At 39.5% G+C, this 18726-nt stretch overlaps 1 protein-coding gene across 7 annotated transcripts in view; it reads right to left on the bottom strand.

The window, feature by feature from the left end:
- The window catches only part of SORCS1 (sortilin related VPS10 domain containing receptor 1), a 474344-nt gene that overhangs the window by 204764 nt on the left and 250854 nt on the right, over positions 1–18726 (bottom strand). For all 7 annotated transcript variants that reach the window (XM_032490975.1, XM_032490974.1, XM_032490973.1 and 4 more), the window contains one exon: positions 12389–12488. Coding sequence is in view for 5 of the 7 variants with exons in the window: in XM_032490974.1 (XP_032346865.1) it covers positions 12389–12488 (100 nt within the window). In the remaining 2 variants the exon portion in view is untranslated. The remainder of the gene's footprint in view (positions 1–12388; positions 12489–18726) is intronic.

Raw genomic sequence — 18726 nt, 5'->3', positions numbered from 1 at the left:
AAGTGGAGCGAAATGGTTTGAGTTTGATAATCTTCTGGGCTTTATCATATGAGCTTAACTAGCTCCCATTGGTTGCTGGGAAATGGGAGGCTGGCATGCATCTCCAGGGAGCCAGATGATCCCCACTCACCATGCTACACTCCCAGGCTCTACCAAGACCCATGGGGTGGGAAAAGTGAAGTGCTTTCCCGGGAAATTTTAAGCCCTCATACAATATAATCTTCGTGAGTCTATAAAATTTCAAACAGTAAGGACAGGAGGAAGAGGGGGAGGATAATATAACTGCAGGAACTGTTTTCTCTGCAGATCAAAGAATTAATTCCATTTTCTCAGTCTGGTGGTTCGTCCTAACAGTGTAGGGAAAAGGTGGGAGGAAGAGGCTATTTCTACAAGAAGAGGACCGCATCTGTTGTCCAGCTTTAACGCTTAGATCTGGAATTTTAAACTAAACAGGGAAAGGCAAATTTCAAGCTCCATTTACTTTTAGCAAATTGGGACTTCTTGTCTTAATCTGAATAGAGAGAGACTTTTCCTAGGCCACTGTGTTTACATATAACAACTTCTACCAAAATAAGTGGGCTGGTGGAATTTGGCTCAAACCTCATTAAAATGTCAGCAGCATCATATCTGCCTCATAACAGAAGATGGGGGAAATACAAGTAAAGAGTAGAAAGAGTTATAAAGGAGACGATATATTTCTGAATACATCATCAAGTTTATTTCTCTAAATTAGTACGTCTTAAGGCTTCTGGTCTGCCAGTGATACTGATCTTCTCACGATAAATTCTGTGATCTCAGACTACTTCTGGCTCTAGATGCCCTGATCTCAAATTCCCTTAAAGAGAGGAACTAAAGTTTACCTAAAAGGCTACCATCCTAGCCTTGTGGTAATAACATATAATTTGACGCGTAGAGGACTCCGTGCCTGACTTCCACACTCGGGAGTTTCAGTCCTTCTGTCAGTCTGCCACGGAGCAGGCCAGCTCTGCCTGGGGCAGAATGGCCCTGCAATTAACAACAAGTCACTATCCTGAAGTAACTGGCACGCTCTGCCAATATGTGAATCTGGGATATACCTGCAGGGAATGTCCCAATTTTTGCCTAATTATTTTATTTATTTAAGGTCTTCATTTGTGTTGACAAAGAAAAAAAGGTGATTTAACTGAAAACTTGTTAAGTCTTGTGGTCTGCCCCTTTTTCTTCCAGAGAAAACATACATTTCCATTCTCAGGTCAGGCTCTTATTGTTTTGGAAAGAAAAAGAAGAAGAAAGCTAAGAAGAATGCATCCCACCAGTGACACCAGGCACAGAGCCAGAATTACAGCAAGCACTGCAGGGGTAAGAAGCAAGAGATTTTAATTGGTGCCTAGGGTTAAAGGTCAGCTGTCTTGGAACAATGGGCATCTATGGTGGTAATTGACTGAGTCCTCTGAGGGAGTTTGTAAATGTCAGTAATGCACTTCCAAATGGAGGCACAAAGGGCTTGGGCCCATGGAACAAAGACAGCATTAGCCAGTTGAGAAAATATGTAAATGTGTTGGTTAAATAATGCATTCATAAAGCGTAAGAGGTAGGCACACACAAACAAACCACATAACTTAAATTCAAAAGAAAGCAAACTGCCTCCAATATCAGACAAGTGCCTTCCTGAGATGCAATGTCTTTTTCCCTAGCTTACCTTCAGCTCTTTTCCTGGAATTCAAACACTGTAATTATCTGAGTCCAGCTGGATGGATGATTTGGCTCCTAGAGCTACAGTCATCCTAGTGAAATCTGGGTTTATTGAAAGAGAAAACATCAGCATTTATTAAGTCATAGCTGTTCTTTCAAGAGAATTTAGGTCCCTTTTAGAAAGTAGTGGGAGAAAAAGATGAACTACAAGTTACTGAAACACCAGAAGTGCACACTGACCCACCAAATCAGGAGGACCTGACTGATCCTCCTTGACTGCTTACACTGCCTCTCTCACTGCCACGTTTCACTCCATTCTTCTCATTCCCCCCTGTTACCTACTGCCCTGATCCGGACGCTCTCCTAAGTGTTCAGTAAGTTTAATGGGACTGGATTGTTTAAATCAACAATTAGGGTGAATAATCTGTCAGAGGAGCACTTTTAGGATGCAAAAGAGTAGGACATATATGCTAATCAGATTATTTGTATTTCAGGCAGTGAAAGGTACCATACCCATTACTAATGTAAATGCCATGCTCATCCCTACCTGCGTACCTCTCACTTTAATCTCCTCGTCTTAGCAGGCTGGGTCGTTTTATGCACATTTGTATCTCTACAACTAGCACTCAATAAATGTTGATTGAACTAAATTACACATATACGTATTTTTGTGAATGTCATGATCCTGTGTCATACTGGTTTGCTTCATTGATCAATCAAAGCCCTCTCATGGTGTCTTCCTGACTATCCCAGATGACAGTTCTCTCCAAATTCTTAGAGCCTTTGTCATCTGTACTGTACTGTACATCCATACTGTACATCCATCATCTTCTGTCTTGTACTGTTCTTTAATTGCATCCCTGTAGAGGGAAAGTAAACTCTACAAGGGCAATGCAAGAGTCACACTTTTCTATACACATAAATATATATCTATATATATTTACCAATGTGTTTGCAAAGCACTGGGCATAAGCCAGTGTTCAATAAAATATGTGTCAATTGATTTCTTAAAATTGCACCTCCAAATCTCATCAATAGTTCTGGATGGCCAAATGTTACTTAAGATAAATGCTGAATATATCAAATCTATAATAAGGTAAATTTTTTTGGTATTAATTGTTAATAATGTCGCCACTGCCTGCTTATTTATTTTATAAAGATAGGAAGATTTATAAGAATTTGAAAATTTACATTATTATGTTAGAATTATAATTCAATTGGGCCATGAGGACTTCTACTTGTGTCTAATTAGTCAGTATAGTCAGATATAAATAGAAATTAACATGTTAAGATAGGTACAAACAGTCAAAATAGGCACACACTTTTTCACTTATATTTGGCAAATCAATCAATGCTCTGTATGCACTATGGTCTCTCAACAGTGGTTTCTCACAACACATACACTGAAAGACACTTTTCATCTTCTTTTCCCCTCACTTTTGACAAATACCTGTTCTCTGCGAAGCTTTCTTTGAGTGCCCCCAAACAGAGTTCTATGTACTTAGCTATTAAGACACATAACTTCAGTCCTGTAGTGGACTGTTTATACATTCATCTCCTCTGCCAGACTGCACAATCTTTAAGAGCAAAGACAACGTCTTTATTTCTATTCTACTTCCTAGTTCTTAAAAAAGATCTGGCACAAAATAAGCATTTAATAATTCTCACTGAGTTGACAAATGATAGCATAAAGCATGGCCATATAGTAAGAAACGGATAAAGATGGTAACGAATGAGACTAACATTTATTGAATACCTGCTGTATGTCAGGCACTTCTTTTTTGCTTTACCTCTTCTCATAACTACCTCTTGATATTGACACAATCGTTTTATTTTATTGTAGAGGTAAGGACATTGTATAACAAACAAACCAACAAATGAAACGTCGGCTAAGGGCACACACCTAGTCTGGCTTCGCTGGAATTTAAAGGCAGGCCGACTGGCTCCAGGGCCCATTAGATTAACCATTACACCACAAGTAATGACTCCACCAGGCAAAAATTCACAATGACGGCCCTCAAATAGCCAAGTGTGGCTCCACAGTGACTGCAAATAGATGCTGAGTTGTGCACCTGACAAGTGCAGAAACTCTTAAGATGTACACATAAACAGAGGAGGTCATTCCATAGAGGAATGGGGGAGGAGCTGGGAGAGACAGCAAGAAAAGGACAAAAATCCTGTAAGTACAGGCAGTAGCCAGGATATTTCAATCTGCTGCTGGGGAGCTGGAGAGCCCAGATCCAGGCCTGCCGCTCCTCCACACTTGAGTCATAATTGTGTGCTTCTTCCTGGCAAAACCAATTTCGCCCACAGCCATCAACATCTTTTCCCCCTTTGAAAGCACTCAGGAAGAACTGAGAGATAAAGGTAAATTGTACTCCCTCTGAAAGCTTTAATAAGTTCCTGGTAAATTAGCCAGCACTCTTCTCTCTGAGCGATCTCAAGAGATTCTTAACCTCCTATTGGAAAAAATTATGCTTTTATTATTTCTTTTTCTTTAACCTTCTGTCTTCACTGTGCTCTGTGTATTAGCTTTCTCTCATCACCATTTGGTTACTCTGAATGCTTTGTAGTGATCTCTGCTGTCTTCCCTCTTAGCTTAACATCTGTGCCTGTCCTCTCGCACCTTTTCTCTCTTACCTGTGAGATACTGTGTATTCAGGGTGTTTTATTTTTCTCCCCGTCCTTTATTTTCTGGCTCCATCCACATCCTTTTCTCCACTAAAGGCCTGCTCATTTCCTGGTGACAGATGCTGTCAATCCTGGAGATATTTAGTATTCTAGTCCCCAAACAAGCACACACAGCCCCAAGTAAGCAAAGAAGAGACTGCTCCATCCTAGTCATCAGACTGCAGGCCGTTTTACCTATGAAGATCTAAGCCCATGTTGTCACCTACAAGCTATGGTATTTTGTCCTGCAAAAGTTATTCTAAGTCGTTGACTAGGATGGCTATGGAAGGAGAAACACACTAGCAGCCAGGGACCTAGTAAAATGGGAGGTGGGTGCCTAGAGAAAAACCATCAAAAGAAGATTTGGTCAAGAGGAAGGTCAGGTCAGAAAAAGGAATGTTTAAACGGAAACAATTTAGCCCCTGAGGCCAGAGGTATTCTCTTAAATTTCTCCAGGGAAGAAAAAAGTGGTTTTATTAAAGATTCATCGACGCTGACTCTGTTTTTCCTGACAGGACCAAGAGAAAGCTCAGAGCAAATCTGTTATACTGGAGTGAAACATCCCCACCCGAGGAAATACGGCACGTTTCCTGTAGCCGCCAGCATTCATCTCCATCTATCACGAGAGCAGCACGGCTACTCACTAGAAACAAATGTTCTAGATACAGTGTGTCAAACACTGAATGATGGAAACCTCTGAGAAACCACAGGGAGTATGCTGGAAGCAAACAGACCAGCATGTTGAAAAGACTTCTGACCATTTTCCACAGATGAGCGTAACTTGGAACCAACCTGAAATAATGCATTTGACCTTCATAAAAGGGTAATGGATGGGCATTTAACATGAGGCCAGGCAGACCTCAGAGAACTCGAGTTTTAATGAGGACAGATGATGAGACAAAAATAAATAAATAAAGAGGTGGATAACTCAATAAAAAAGATCTGCTCCCCCAAAGAAGGTTAAGCAGATAGTCTATGAGGCATATTTGAAGAATGATCAGCCTCTGCTACAGGCTTTCTTTCATTTTTGAGAACTTCTCTGCACTTGGCCATAGAGGCAACCTACCTTTTGAGACCCACTCAGTGGTATAAGAAACATGCAGTTTCCAGATCAATCTTACTTCATAATATTTTGAGACTAACTCAGGCTCTCTCTACCTTGATTAACTTCATTTGCTCAATAGAAGTAACACCAAACGACAGAGCTCTATTGTTCCCTGTTTGGGAAATAAATACCACCTGACATCAACTAGAGGACGTTGTCTTAATTTAGAAAAGGTTGATCTGGGGATCTGCTTATCACCAGTCTACCTACTTGACAGCTAGCTAGCTACCTGTACTATTTTTTTTTTTTTCATTTTGTTTTTTATTGAAGTGTAGTTGGTTTACAATGTTAGTTTTATGTATATAGCAAAGCGATTCAGCTATTACCTGTATATTTTTAAAACACAAATATGGCTATTAAAACTCTGAATTATAACGTCAACATCGCATAAACTTCATCCTTATACAGAGATAATTGAGTTGTTTCTTTTTAGATCAGCAATTCATGATTAATATTTAATGTATCAGATGCTTATTATATGTGATAGACCACAACATCTTACAAATGAGGAATAACAAAATATGTGATGTTAATTATGCACGAACCTTCTTTCCAACAACAACAACAAAATACTTAGTTCTACTTAAAGCTGCTTGAAATAAAACAGTGAATTACTAGTTAATCTGACATGTTCTGAGAAACCAGGCACATTCTGAATGTCTTCTCTTTTTTTTTAACGTTAGTGTTAGAGAGACACAGATTCAATTAAAGTCAACTAGGTACCTAACATACTGTGCTAAAATTGAAGACTGTGGCTTGATTAGCTTTTTTAATCTATGACTGTTATCATAGGTGCTTTGATTTATGGAAAATAGTATGAGGTACATGGTTATTTCAGGAGTAATTCCATGTACAGAAATGGAATGGCCTACATCAGTGTTTTTTGGTTTTTTTCCAACTGTGTTCTGTGTTGCCCAAGAGTCCCACAGGGCTCCCCAGGGCCACATTGGGGTGACGAGGGAGTCTGCTAGTGGGCACTGTTCCTGAACTCTGTCCCTGTTTCAAACAGAGCACTTTGCACTTACTATTCTACAGCTTGTTTGAAAGCCGGGGGCTTGGAGGACTGTTGAAAAATCACCCAGAGGGTGGTAAAATGTAGATGCACTATGCTTTCTTGGATTTGATTTAATTTCTGAATGCTCAAGAAAAGAAAGGAACAATGCTTGATGGAATGAAATAGTCTAGACACTCAGCTGTTCCCAGGAAGGATCAAAGGAGATGATTTCTCCCTTTAGCCGTCACTGCCCAGGTTAAGTGCAGGAAAGGAAGCAGCCGTTTGCTGAAAAAGTCACTTCTACTGAAGTCTGGGAATGTCACTTGCACTGTCCCTGAGTTCATGTGTTGTATTTCTTTATGAATGAAACATACGCTATTTTTTCAAAAGATTAGAGGCAAATGCATGATCTTGTGTACAAAGGGACAGATAAAAGAGTGAGGGAGGAAAGAGCAAGTGTTGCCTGCCCGCCAAGGGAAATGTCATGCGCCCCTTTTGATGTATTATACAATACACTAGCTCCCCTTGGCCTCGGCAGATAATGTCGAGTGAGTGCTACGCAAAGTCCTAGCATTTTAAATATTAATCATGCTCTTCTTGGCTAGAAAAGACAAAATTATACACTATGGCCTAGAAATGACTATAACCTACAGGGATTTTTTTTTAACTATCCTTGTTTATTCACTTGAAATAATTAATTTTATAATTAAAGAAAATAAATGAATCAAAGCTAGTGTCACACTGACTTTTTCTTTTCAAGTTCCAGCCTAGGAGTCCAAAACCCAACCTACGTTCAATTAAAATCCTTATCTATGTGTTGGACACTGACTGAACCCCAAGACCCTGGCTCGGCATGTTTGAGACAATAGCTGATCAAGGCACTTTATCCCATCTAGGATGCTGTGTTCTAAAAGGAGGGCTAGACAGGGTCAAAAAGCAAGTATAATTAGAAGAGAAAAGTGCTAGAAAAAAGAGGCAAATGCCTGGGAGATTGGGGGAGTGAGAAAATCTCAGTGGAATTGATTTGATTTTATGGGATAGGTGAAATTTGGGGTTGACTTTAAAGGTCTAATGATCTTAGCTATTCATTCGCCAGTTGAATGCAACCTTAGGCAAGACACTAATCTTTCAGCATTCAGTTTCCCTATTTGTTAAATGCAAAAGCAGAATCTGAAAACTTCCAACATCTTTAAGGCTCTGATTTAATGATTCCATCATTTTTCTTAAGAGGAGCTGGTAGACACTATCAGCCACACTTCTTCCCTGTCCCCAAAAGTCACATACATGATACAGACCACCCAAGCAAATGACAGGAGGTATTAAGCATGCCGAGGATACAAAGAGAAGAAGCAAGGACTCAATAATCATACACTTATCGAGAAAAAACCACATACAGTAGAGTAATTAAAACCTAAACATCTGGAGAAAATGCAAACAGTGTTTAACGTTGACAGGTACCAAGAGACCCACAAAAATGATCAATGTGTTCTGAGGAGCCAGGGTCCTATTTATAGGATGAAAGTCTTAGAAGGCTCTCTCAGCAGGAACAATATTAATTAGGTGGTGATAACACTGAAAGGAGAAGGAACTGGGGTATGAGGGGGACACAGGAAATACAAAGAACAAATAACCTCTAGGTTTTTTTCTTTGCTAGGAGCACAGCGTACAGAGAGTACACGGATAGAACAACTAAATGAATTGGCTGTTCAGAGTTCAAAAAAAACAAAACACTCTTTTTCTTCTTCTCTCCTCCAATGAATTCCACTTGGGATTTTGTATTCTTTAATCCTTGAAGATGTTGTACAAGACCACGTGAAGGGAGAAGAGCTAAGGTTAGTGGGGGGTGATGGGAACGCGCGTTGATAGATACATGCACAGTATAAAGAAGTTTTCTTTTCAGTCAGAAAACAAACACACTCGGTGAGAATTTAAGAGTAAGACTGAGATTTCAGCATTGATTTTTTTTCTTTGATACATTTGTATTTGTTCTTCCCATCACCCTCTACATCCCAGATGTTCATTTCAGGTGCAAGTTAAATCATCTTTTCTCATTGAAGATTATATGTATGTAGCCAATAAACTACTGCAGAAACCTACAAGCCTTGGGATTTATCATGACCCAGAGGTGGGGGAGAGCTTTTCCTTGGAGCCATAGCCATAGTGACGGATAGCCTGCCTCTCCTCAGGCACTAGGACCCATTCATCCTTGCTCTTTTGAGCCTACCTCACATATCAGAGGCCAGGTGTAGTATTCCTTCAAAAAAGAGTATATTGAGCTACTGTAATACCTGGGAGCCAGCTTTCTATGTCTCTTAGTTAGTCAAAATTTCCTAGACTGACCTATGATGAGATTACAGTTTTTACTGTAACAGATGTCTCCAAGGAAAGCGGCTGTAATTTACAGCAGGCTTGCAGAGCAACAGCCAATGGATGATCATCAATTTAAACTGTAAATAAGGGCCTGTTTTGTTCTGGACTCTGATCCCAGTAGTGCCCCTAACAAGCTGCCCGCAAAGCCAGGGCATGATGCCCGCTGTTGGAGACGTGTTGATTGAGGAACTGTGCTTGTCCTTGCAAGCCACTAAAAATAGCAAGAACGCAAAGGCAAAACAGGTTTCTGGGAATGCAAGACAGTTACCCTGATGTCAGTTTTATTCCAGTTGTTCTCACTGAGTGAAAAGGAGAGAGAAGTATCTGGTACAAAAGATGTTAACTTGCCAGACAGCACCCCAGAGACCAAAAAGAATTAATACAACCCTTTAAAGGAGTCCGCCTTTTCACCGGAGGACGCAGAAGTCCTAGGAGAACTGGAGCAAACGTGAATGCCTTTGTCCTGCATAATTAATGGAGCCTGAGATATTTTTTCTCTTCTTCTTCCTTCTTTTTGTAACATAAACTCTTATTGATTGGGGAAAATATATTCACACATTAAAATGTTGGGCAGGTACTATCTCTTTGGTTCAAGTATGTCCCTTTGCGAGGGGGAAGTACATATTTCATGGTGATAAATTCAGCTCATAAGTAGAAAAACTGAACACAAATATACTGCTATGTCAACTTTATTGATTTTCGCAGCATTGTAAAGACCTTCATCGTCCTCCAATATTTCTTAAATCTATCAGCATCTCAGAAAGTGACCCTGAAGGCCTCATTTATCTGTGGAGGAAAAGATCCCTTCTCTTAGGTTCACCCATAAACACTGTGATTTAAACAGCTCAGGCCTGCCTCTGCTTCTGGAAGGTAACCTGTGCAGAGAAAGCTGTTCTTAGAGTCATGGGTAATGGCTTTCTTTTCTCTGGAAAAAGGATCAGCCAAGTCTTAATTTCAGCCAAGTGTCCATGGCCAAATGTCCTTTTTTAAAGTCCTGCAGATAACTATAGATTAAGTATGCAGCTTGGTTGATACTGATGCACTGATTGACATGAGTGAATTCGAGGGTAGGGCTCCTTTCTGTACCACGTCTAAGCATTGCTTCCAGTGTTGGGTGCTACATCTGGACTTGAAAGTCTCACTCTTCAAGTCCTGCTCCTGCTAAGAATCTTTAAGTCTCCTTCAAGGTGTCACCACTACATATTCTGCTGCTACAGAAAAACCTATGCTCACTGCAATATTTGACATCTTATTTTTAAAAATCATATTCCTTTCTAATGGCATCAATGAAACAGAGACTATCACTAGAAGAGAACAATTTGAAGGTGTCTTCCAGCTACAAATTCCTTTGTTTTTGTCTATCTCACTTTACAAATGGGAAAATGTAAATGACTCAACCAAAGTCACCTGCAAGGTGGAAGCAGAGTCAGAGATTTCTCAATCACAAAAATTCAGAGTGCTTTTCCCACCAGAAAAGGGATCCTTGAGGGTGGAAAGCTGCTTATTTCTTTTTACACCCTCTGGTGCCTACAGTTTGTTGATTGTTAAATAAAATTTACTAAAAATGTGAACTAGAGGAAAAATCAATAGGGATTACAAGAATCGATCCAAAGCCAACAAACATAACTAAATCTCATTATAAAAATAAAGGATATAAGTTCAGTTCCTCAATTTAGGGCTGTATACAGCAGATCAAAATGGTGTATATCTAATTGTTGACGGACCGTAATCAGCCTAAGGAGAAGATAGTAATGCTAAAGGGTAAATCACTAAATCTGTGAGGCTGACATTATTGAACTGTGCTGTTCAATCCTGCGGCCACCAGCCTCATGTGGCTATTTACATTCAAATTAATTAAAATTAAATGAAATGTAAAATTCAGTTTCTCAGTCACACTAGCTATATCTCAAATACTCAATAGCCCTCAGTGGTTAGTGTCCACAGCACTGGACAGCATAGAGGACCATTTCTATCAGTGAGGAAAGTTCTACTGAAGACTGCTATTTATACAGGATAATCACTACTATTACTTATAGTAACTACATGAAGAAGGAGGAGAAGGAAGATGAGAAAAGGAGAATAAAGTGGAGAGAAAAACACTGATTAAGACTTACCTATTCTGTGCTAAACACTTAAAATGCCTTAGTTCCTGTAATCCTAACTTCCCTTATGAGGTAGGTACTACAATTATTCCCATTTAAATTTGATGACACCGTGCTTCGAGAGATTAAGTAAATCACCATAGTTATGCACTTGTTAATTGGTTTAGCTGGGTTTTCACTCAAGCCATCTGACTCCAGAGTCCATGCACAGCTGGGAAATTATGCCACTTCTACTGAAGAACTTGACATGTTTAGGGCCAGAAGAAACATGACACTCTACATCAGTGGTTCTTAACCCCAGATACATACCAGAAGCACGTGGGAGCTTGCTCCAGATATAGCTCCCTGAACCCTACACCAGAGCAACAGGGGTGGGGCTGAGGCTTGCCCACTGGAGGACAACTAGAGCTTTGAATATACAGCCAGAGTTGAGGATAACTGGTTAGTGATGTACTAATCCACCTTCCACAGGCCAGATAAGAAAATGCAGAACCTGCCCACGGTCACTAACCGTACCTACTGACAGATCTAAAACAAGAGCCTGGATGTCAGTGTTACCATCATATGAGAATATGGCTTAGGACACATTAATGAACAGCACTTTTCTATTTCCTGATGGATATCATTATCCATTTATATAAGGCATATATAATGCTTACAGAGTATATGTCAGAATCCAGAATTTGATAGTGCAGATCTTTGAAACCAATAATGAATGTAGCACTACTCTCCTCGAGACAGGTCTTTCTCATTTAACAGCAAACATTTTCTTCCTAAGAAAGTACCATCTTTCTCTGAAGATTAGATAATTATACTCCTCCCTCTGCATAGGAGGAGTATAATGTAGTAGAAACAGAATGCCTGCCAATCAAGAAACCTGAATTCTAGTCCCAACTGTGTCTGTAACTCTGTGATGGGGACAAGCCATTTCCTTTCTTTGAACCTCAGTGTTCTTATTTGTAAAATTAGGGTGTAGTACATCATGATCTCCAAGGTTCCTTCCAGCAGTGTCTCCACCCTGACATCTGTGTGCAGGCTGAACAAATTTTAGAAATGAAACCTCCAACCTGCTGTAGGACAATGCATTCACTTCAATTCTAGCCAATCTATTTATTCCATGTCAAGGGAAAACAGAGGGACATCTTATGAAAACCCCACCTTTTGTTTTGTCAAGACTCTGATTCTTGTCCCTGATCGGTCAGACCCCTTACAAGAGTCCAAACATCCAATAACAAGACTCATTCCCTGTAGTGCCTTTTGGAAATGCTAATGATATATCTACCCAGCTCCCTCCTACATTCACAGCTGCTGATCTGAAAATTATGATGTGTCAGACATTTTACCACCTTAACATCCATCAACTCATCTTTACATCTCTTAAAGCTTACCTGTAATGGATTTTTAGGTGGCTCAGAGAGCCAGCCAAGACAGAAGTCACACCATGAATAAATAACATGCTGAATATGCATTCCTTACCTTACGCTTGTTGGTAGGACACACGTAGAGGTAGCTTAAAATTGTTTTCAACCCAACTTTATCATTCAGCTTCTCATAGGTTGTCCCATAATCAGTTGACCTATAATTCAAAAGGAGCATTAATGAGGACAGATGTATACGTCATTTGCCTGCTTGTCAGTATAATGTATGTTTTACATAGTAGGATAGCCCTCCAGAGGTTTCTAAATGATTCACGTAGTATATAATGATGCTTAATTATGTACACAGTAGCATCATGTGAGTGGTTAACATTTGCATTTAAATTGAATTGGTAAAAATTAAAACTCCATCTCTCCACTGCTCCTTAACGTACGTGCATTTCATAAAGAATGTGTTTAATTTTAAGATTAAGAATGAGGGTGTCGCTTAAATTGGCCAAAGAAATAATGAGCTTTTACTTAGATTTGACATTTCCAAACTTCTGCTTTATCCTTGGCACAGTGGAAAAGCAGGTTCTCCTGATTTATGTACAAACTGTTTTTTGTTTCATGAGTCATAGAATATATGGCAGGTCAGTCCCTCCAAAGGTCATTCTGTCTTTTCCCATTATTTAAGAATAAGAAAATGTCTTAATAATAAGTGAAATTTCACAGTTCTACTCAGTGGCCTTTTCCAGTGTTAAGCAATCTGAGGCTGGGAGTATATTACTTCTTGGCAGTGACCCTGCAATTTTTTTGGAAATTCTCTCATCTTTTCTTAACATTGGTCAAGAACTTATTATTCAGACTGAATAAATAGGCCCTAATCACCTTCTCCATGTAAGTCTATTATCTATTTCAGATGATCAATCTTATTAGATCATCATTACAACCATGTACAGTAGGAAATACTATCTGTATTTGAAGAAAGTGGATGAGAGAACCCAAACATATAACTGGCTTTCTTCAGGACCAGTCTGTGCTCTAGCCCAAACACTGGCTGATAGCCAAGAATATTTGAAGAACATTCCAAAACTCTTTGACAGAAGATCTTATTTATGAATCACAAAAGACTAAATTCTCCTTCTACATTCATCTTTTTTTCTCCTTAAACTCACGTTGATGTGAAATTTCCTCCTACTTTCTAAGAAATATCTGAGACTTCTTTCTTTACTCAGTCCAATCTTGGTGTTTGATCATTTTTTTTTCCACTTTTACCCTGGCCTTACTGGGTCAACGTTCTCTTCTAAGACTTGCTTATCTCCAAAATTTCACTAGCTCCTTTTATTGGATAACTTTTTCTATTTAGTATTTGGAACAATACAAGTTCAAGAACAACAACAAAAAAATAGATACAAAATCTCTGGGGGTGGTGATGGGAAGAAGATGAAATGTGCAAATATCTGTACATTAATAAATTTGCCTGGTGATAGGTGGAAATCAGTAGGACTATGTTGGAGATGACAGAATGGTTTAGTTTTCCAATGGGATAATGGGAAAGGAGGCTAGAGAAGTAGGGTTAATTCCATAAGGGCATAATAATTAGTTTCTTATGATTTCTATTAACTTGATCCTTGAGCTACTCAATGAATATTTTTACATTCAAAAAAACATATGACAAGGGCAAACCCTGTATTTGTGTGTGTGTGTGTGTGTGTGTGTGTGTATTTAACTGAAATCCCGATGTGGCAAGATAGTAATGGAGTGACTAGTTCAGACTGACATTAACAACTTTTTTTTCCAGAGAGCTTACAATATGTTATTGGGTACTTTTCTCTTATAAAAATCACCAATACAGATCCTTCAAAGTATCCGCCATTACTTTATGTGCTATTTTTTGTCCCTTGATTTCTTAAAGCTCAAAAAGTGAATTACAATTTGTCAATTCTCCATTCCAACAAAACTACATGTTTAAATGTTACGCCATTGTAATAATCAATAGGTAGAATGAGAAAAAAAAAAAAAGGATGCATTTCCAACACCCAAAATGGCATAGACTAGCAATTGTTCATGGTTGTCCCACAGAACCAGAATTAGACAGAGTGCTGACCCTGTGTCATGGGTAAAACTAACAATCAGCTTTGATAGGCTGGTACAATGATACAGGAGTGAACCTACTCAACACTTCCAAGCCAGCTGGTAAAGCTCTCTGAGTAGCTACTTCCATCAGCCTCACCACCATGGCCTCTCCTTGGAGAACTCCCAGATCTCCTCACAGTCCCAGCAACCAAAAGCTTAAGGGCTGGCACATCAGAGGTCCTCAAGAAACTTGCTCCAGCACCTGTTCTGATTGGTCACTTCCTATGCCAATCAGGCTATACCTGAGCCCCCGTGGAGGAGGCAGTGACCTTGGTGGAGGCACTGAACGCTGGAAGGCAACTCCTGGTGCCCATCTGCAAACCCTCCTTCACAGCTAACATATTGTCCTAGTTATGCCTGCATAGCCAAATGTGGGAAATTCAGTCTCCCTGGGATGTGGGCTCTGAAAAAGCAAATGAGGGACAGATAGCAGAGCAGCAGGCTGGCTTTTGAGCCAGTGAACTAGCTGTTAAATATTTTAAGTATCATCCTTAGATATGGGGGAGAGGAGTATTATTCAAGATCAAAAAAAAAAAAAGTTAGGAAATGCTTGATTAGGCAAAATTTAATGTTCCTTTACTTTAGAACTTACAAATTTTACTGTTCTTATATACATATATAAATTTTATTATTCTAATATACACTGTGAACCTCTTACATGCATATTTCATGAAGCATTTTCAAAACATATTTGATTATAGGATTCATTCTTGAGAGATATCTAATGAGATTAGTGTCCTGAACAATATACTTTGGAAAACCATATCAAAGGCAAAAAAAAAAGAAAAAAAAAGGCTAAAGAAAGATTATGGATCTTGGTTTCATAAGAAAAGGGGAGCAATAAAAATATTTAAAACAAATTAAATTTGCAAAGAGAAAATGCCAGTTTTGCTAACCATAAAGTGACTGCTGTTGCAAAGTCAAAAAAGAGGAAGTAATCTTAAAAAATACGTATCATAGAAAGACGTACTTAAGATGCAATATAAGCAGCCTTGAATTTGCAACTGGTACCATTTTTTTAAAACATTCCAAAGCACACATTTTTTTCAGGTTTTGTTTATAAGTTGACTTATCTACAGAAGAAAAACATAGCTTCTGTCAACATCTAGACTTGGGCTAGACTTCGCTTAAAAACTAAGCATTCCAGGAAAATAAATAGCAAATGATTAAATCAAGAATTATAGGTTCTTGCTTTTGATCTTTAATCCTTACTCTACTTTTTTACAAACATATCTTAAATATGTTCAGAACATTTGAAAGTATTTTGTTATTTAAGAATTTACTATATACATAGAACAGAGATGAGTTTCTTGGAAGGGTGGAGAAACCACATTCAAGGCATGGCACCTGCCTTCCAAGACCCTGTGATCTCTTTAAGATGACAAAGTCTCCTATCACACTGAAAGAAGGGACCAATTCAAGGCATGGCTAGTTTCCACAAGGAGTGGCAGAAATAAAACGTGTGATTGGATTTCCTCTACTATAATCTTATACCATCAAATGAGATAATAAATAAGCACAGAATCATTTGTAAACTAAATTAATCCATAAAAAGCACTGAGTACAATGGCTGGTATGTAATAAACAATCTACAAATGATAGCTTTTGTTATTCATTTTATCCCTCATTCTTTTTTTGTATTCTTTGCCCAGCACTTACTCAAACCCATTACATGCACCTTCCAGGAAAATCTCAACCGCTGAAAATGAGTTAGCGTTAGTTTGCTCAGAAACTAAGACATTCATGAAGCTATTACCATTTGAAAATGTAACCACATTTAGCCTATCATATTTTACTTTTTATTATTTTTTATTAAAGTATAGTCAGTTTACAATGTTGTGTCCATTTCTGGTATATAGCATAATGTTTCAGTCATACATATACATACGTATATTCATTTTCATATTCTTTTTCATTATAGGTTACAATAAGATATTGAGTATAGTTCCCTGTGCTATACAGAAGAAACTTATTTATCTATAGCCTCTCATATTTTAAAGGACATGCGCTAGTCATTTTGTGTGGGGCTTGGATCACAGAGGTAAGGCTAAGAATGGGAATTTGACAGTTAAAGATCCTGCACTCTGCTTCTATAACAATTGTCCCAGAAATCCATTGTTGAGTAGACTATTATGCTTAAGAAACTTATCAGATAATAAAAATGAACCTTTATTGAGTGCTTACCATGTGACCTCAGCTCATACAGAATCCCATGAGATGGACACTGGTATTAGTCACATGCAGAGACCAGGAAGACCTAGATGGAAAACCAACCTGCTTAATTAAAGCCACAGAACTTGGAGGTGCAGCCCCCAATCAGGCTGCCACTCCAGACTGGGCATCCCTAACCCCAGGCTGCACTGTTTCTCTCAAAAGCTACAAGAGGAAAAGTAAATGCATTTACAAAATCTAGTTTTGCATTTCTTGGTAAAATGAATAGGAACTGAAATCATTAGAAGTTCCTGGTGGTGTAGGCCAAAACCTGGCTTCACTTACTTTGTAAAGACAGGGCCTGCCAGGGAGGATCCATTTGAAGAAAAGTATAAGCAGAAACTCTCACAGTGATGTAAGTAAGAGGAAGAGAAAGTCAGTCTTGGATCTGGTCCACCCTGGCTCCTGGGGAGGCTAGGAATATGGACAAAGTGAGTGCGTCAACTTGTTAATGATCTGATGATGTCTCATGAAGATTACCAGGATGTCACAGTCTCAGAGAAAGAGCAAGTACTTGAAGCCAAACAGAACTGGATTCAGGCACTCGCTAACTGTCCTGCTCTCCACCACAAACTCCAGACTTGCTCTAGACAAAGTCACGTTTACTTTTGTATCGAATAGGTTTGCAATATAATTGTGAGATGCCCATTTCTCAGTTCCTCTCCTTTTTCTGCCTCCTCCCCATCCCTGCCCACTCCAGCCTTGTTATTCTCTGTCCTTGGAAAGCTCTTTCCCCAGACACCCTGACAGATGCCCCTCACTTCTTTCCGGACCCCACAAGTGCTGTATGAAATAGTGACTCCTCTCATTCTCCCAGCATGTTCCATCCCCCACCAGAATGTAAGCACCTCGAGAAGAGGAAAGATGTCTGTTTTGTATGCTGTCTTCTTCACCCTAAAAAGAGTGCCCCAGACACTTGGGAAGCCCAACTGTTCCTGGCTGAGTGGCCGGCTTCACAGATGCCTGCTCTTCTTGTGTGTGGCCCACTGGACTCCTACTAAGGCAAAACTAAGAGGCTCACATGGTCTAACAAGAACCACTGCAGTCCCTGCCGTGAGCAGACTGAATCAGCTGCGCAGGATGAAGTGGGACTTGGGTGGTGAGCATGTTCTGTGCTTCCCTACTTTTTACTGGAGAACCTCTGCCAGGCATCTACTTCCTGACTACTCTTAAGTACCATAAGGGTAGCTCACATCCTTGTTGGCCCCCAAGTCCCCAGAACAATGCTGGTGCAGAGCAGATGCCTTTTGCCTCCAGAAGGCAAATGAATTCATGAAGCCGGGTGGACACACTCTTTGAATCAAAGATGAGCCAAGCTTTAGAAAGTATCTAAATAACCTGACCCTCTCCTCCACCTCCAAGCCCCAGAAAGGGAAGATCCTCTCTCCCAGACACACCATGACATTCAAAGTCACAAACCCAGGACTCAAGCTCTAGAGGGAAGCTTGGGGACTAGCATCAAGGCATCACGCAAATCAGCTTAAATGAGATGTCCTGAAAGTGGAACAGCATTTACCCCTAAATCAAGCAGCTGCGGCTTCCGTCGTTTGTTTCTTTCCTACAATCATTAAGAGCAGCCACTTCCATTGTTCCCGGTGCATTTGGCGGCCTAAAAATAGTTTCCGAAGGCAAAGGTGCACTGGCTGCACCTCAGGCTCTGCTCCTGAGTCACTTAGGATGCATGAGGTTAAAGCAGTAAGAATAATTTAGGGTTTGGAAAATGTTTGCGAGTGAGTCGACATTTAAATAACTTCATTATCATTCATTGACAGCTTTTTTTTTTAACCTGTCAGTGCAATTGATATTTCTATTACCATGTTATAACAAACCCCTGCACATTTTAAATACAGTCACCAGATTCCATTAGTCTACCCACTGTCAAGAAAATATCTCCCAATCCATTTTTCATAATACCCCGAGAATATAATAGGCAATCTACATCAAACGATGACGTGGAGCTGAAGGAAACTGTCTCCTGCTTTCTAAGGATTCTGCCCTGAAATACGTTTGCCTGTCAGCCTAAACATATAATTTAAATGTGCTGCTGAGACATTAAGATGCACCGTGAGCCGAACCAGCTCTCCTCTTGTTTCTTGGATTCCCTGAGCT

This window comes from Camelus ferus, chromosome 11 (assembly GCF_009834535.1).
Source record: "Camelus ferus isolate YT-003-E chromosome 11, BCGSAC_Cfer_1.0, whole genome shotgun sequence".
NCBI classification, from domain to species: domain Eukaryota; kingdom Metazoa; phylum Chordata; class Mammalia; order Artiodactyla; family Camelidae; genus Camelus; species Camelus ferus.
Note: the sequence above shows the minus strand (reverse complement) of the source record. Positions and strands in the feature narration are given on the sequence as shown.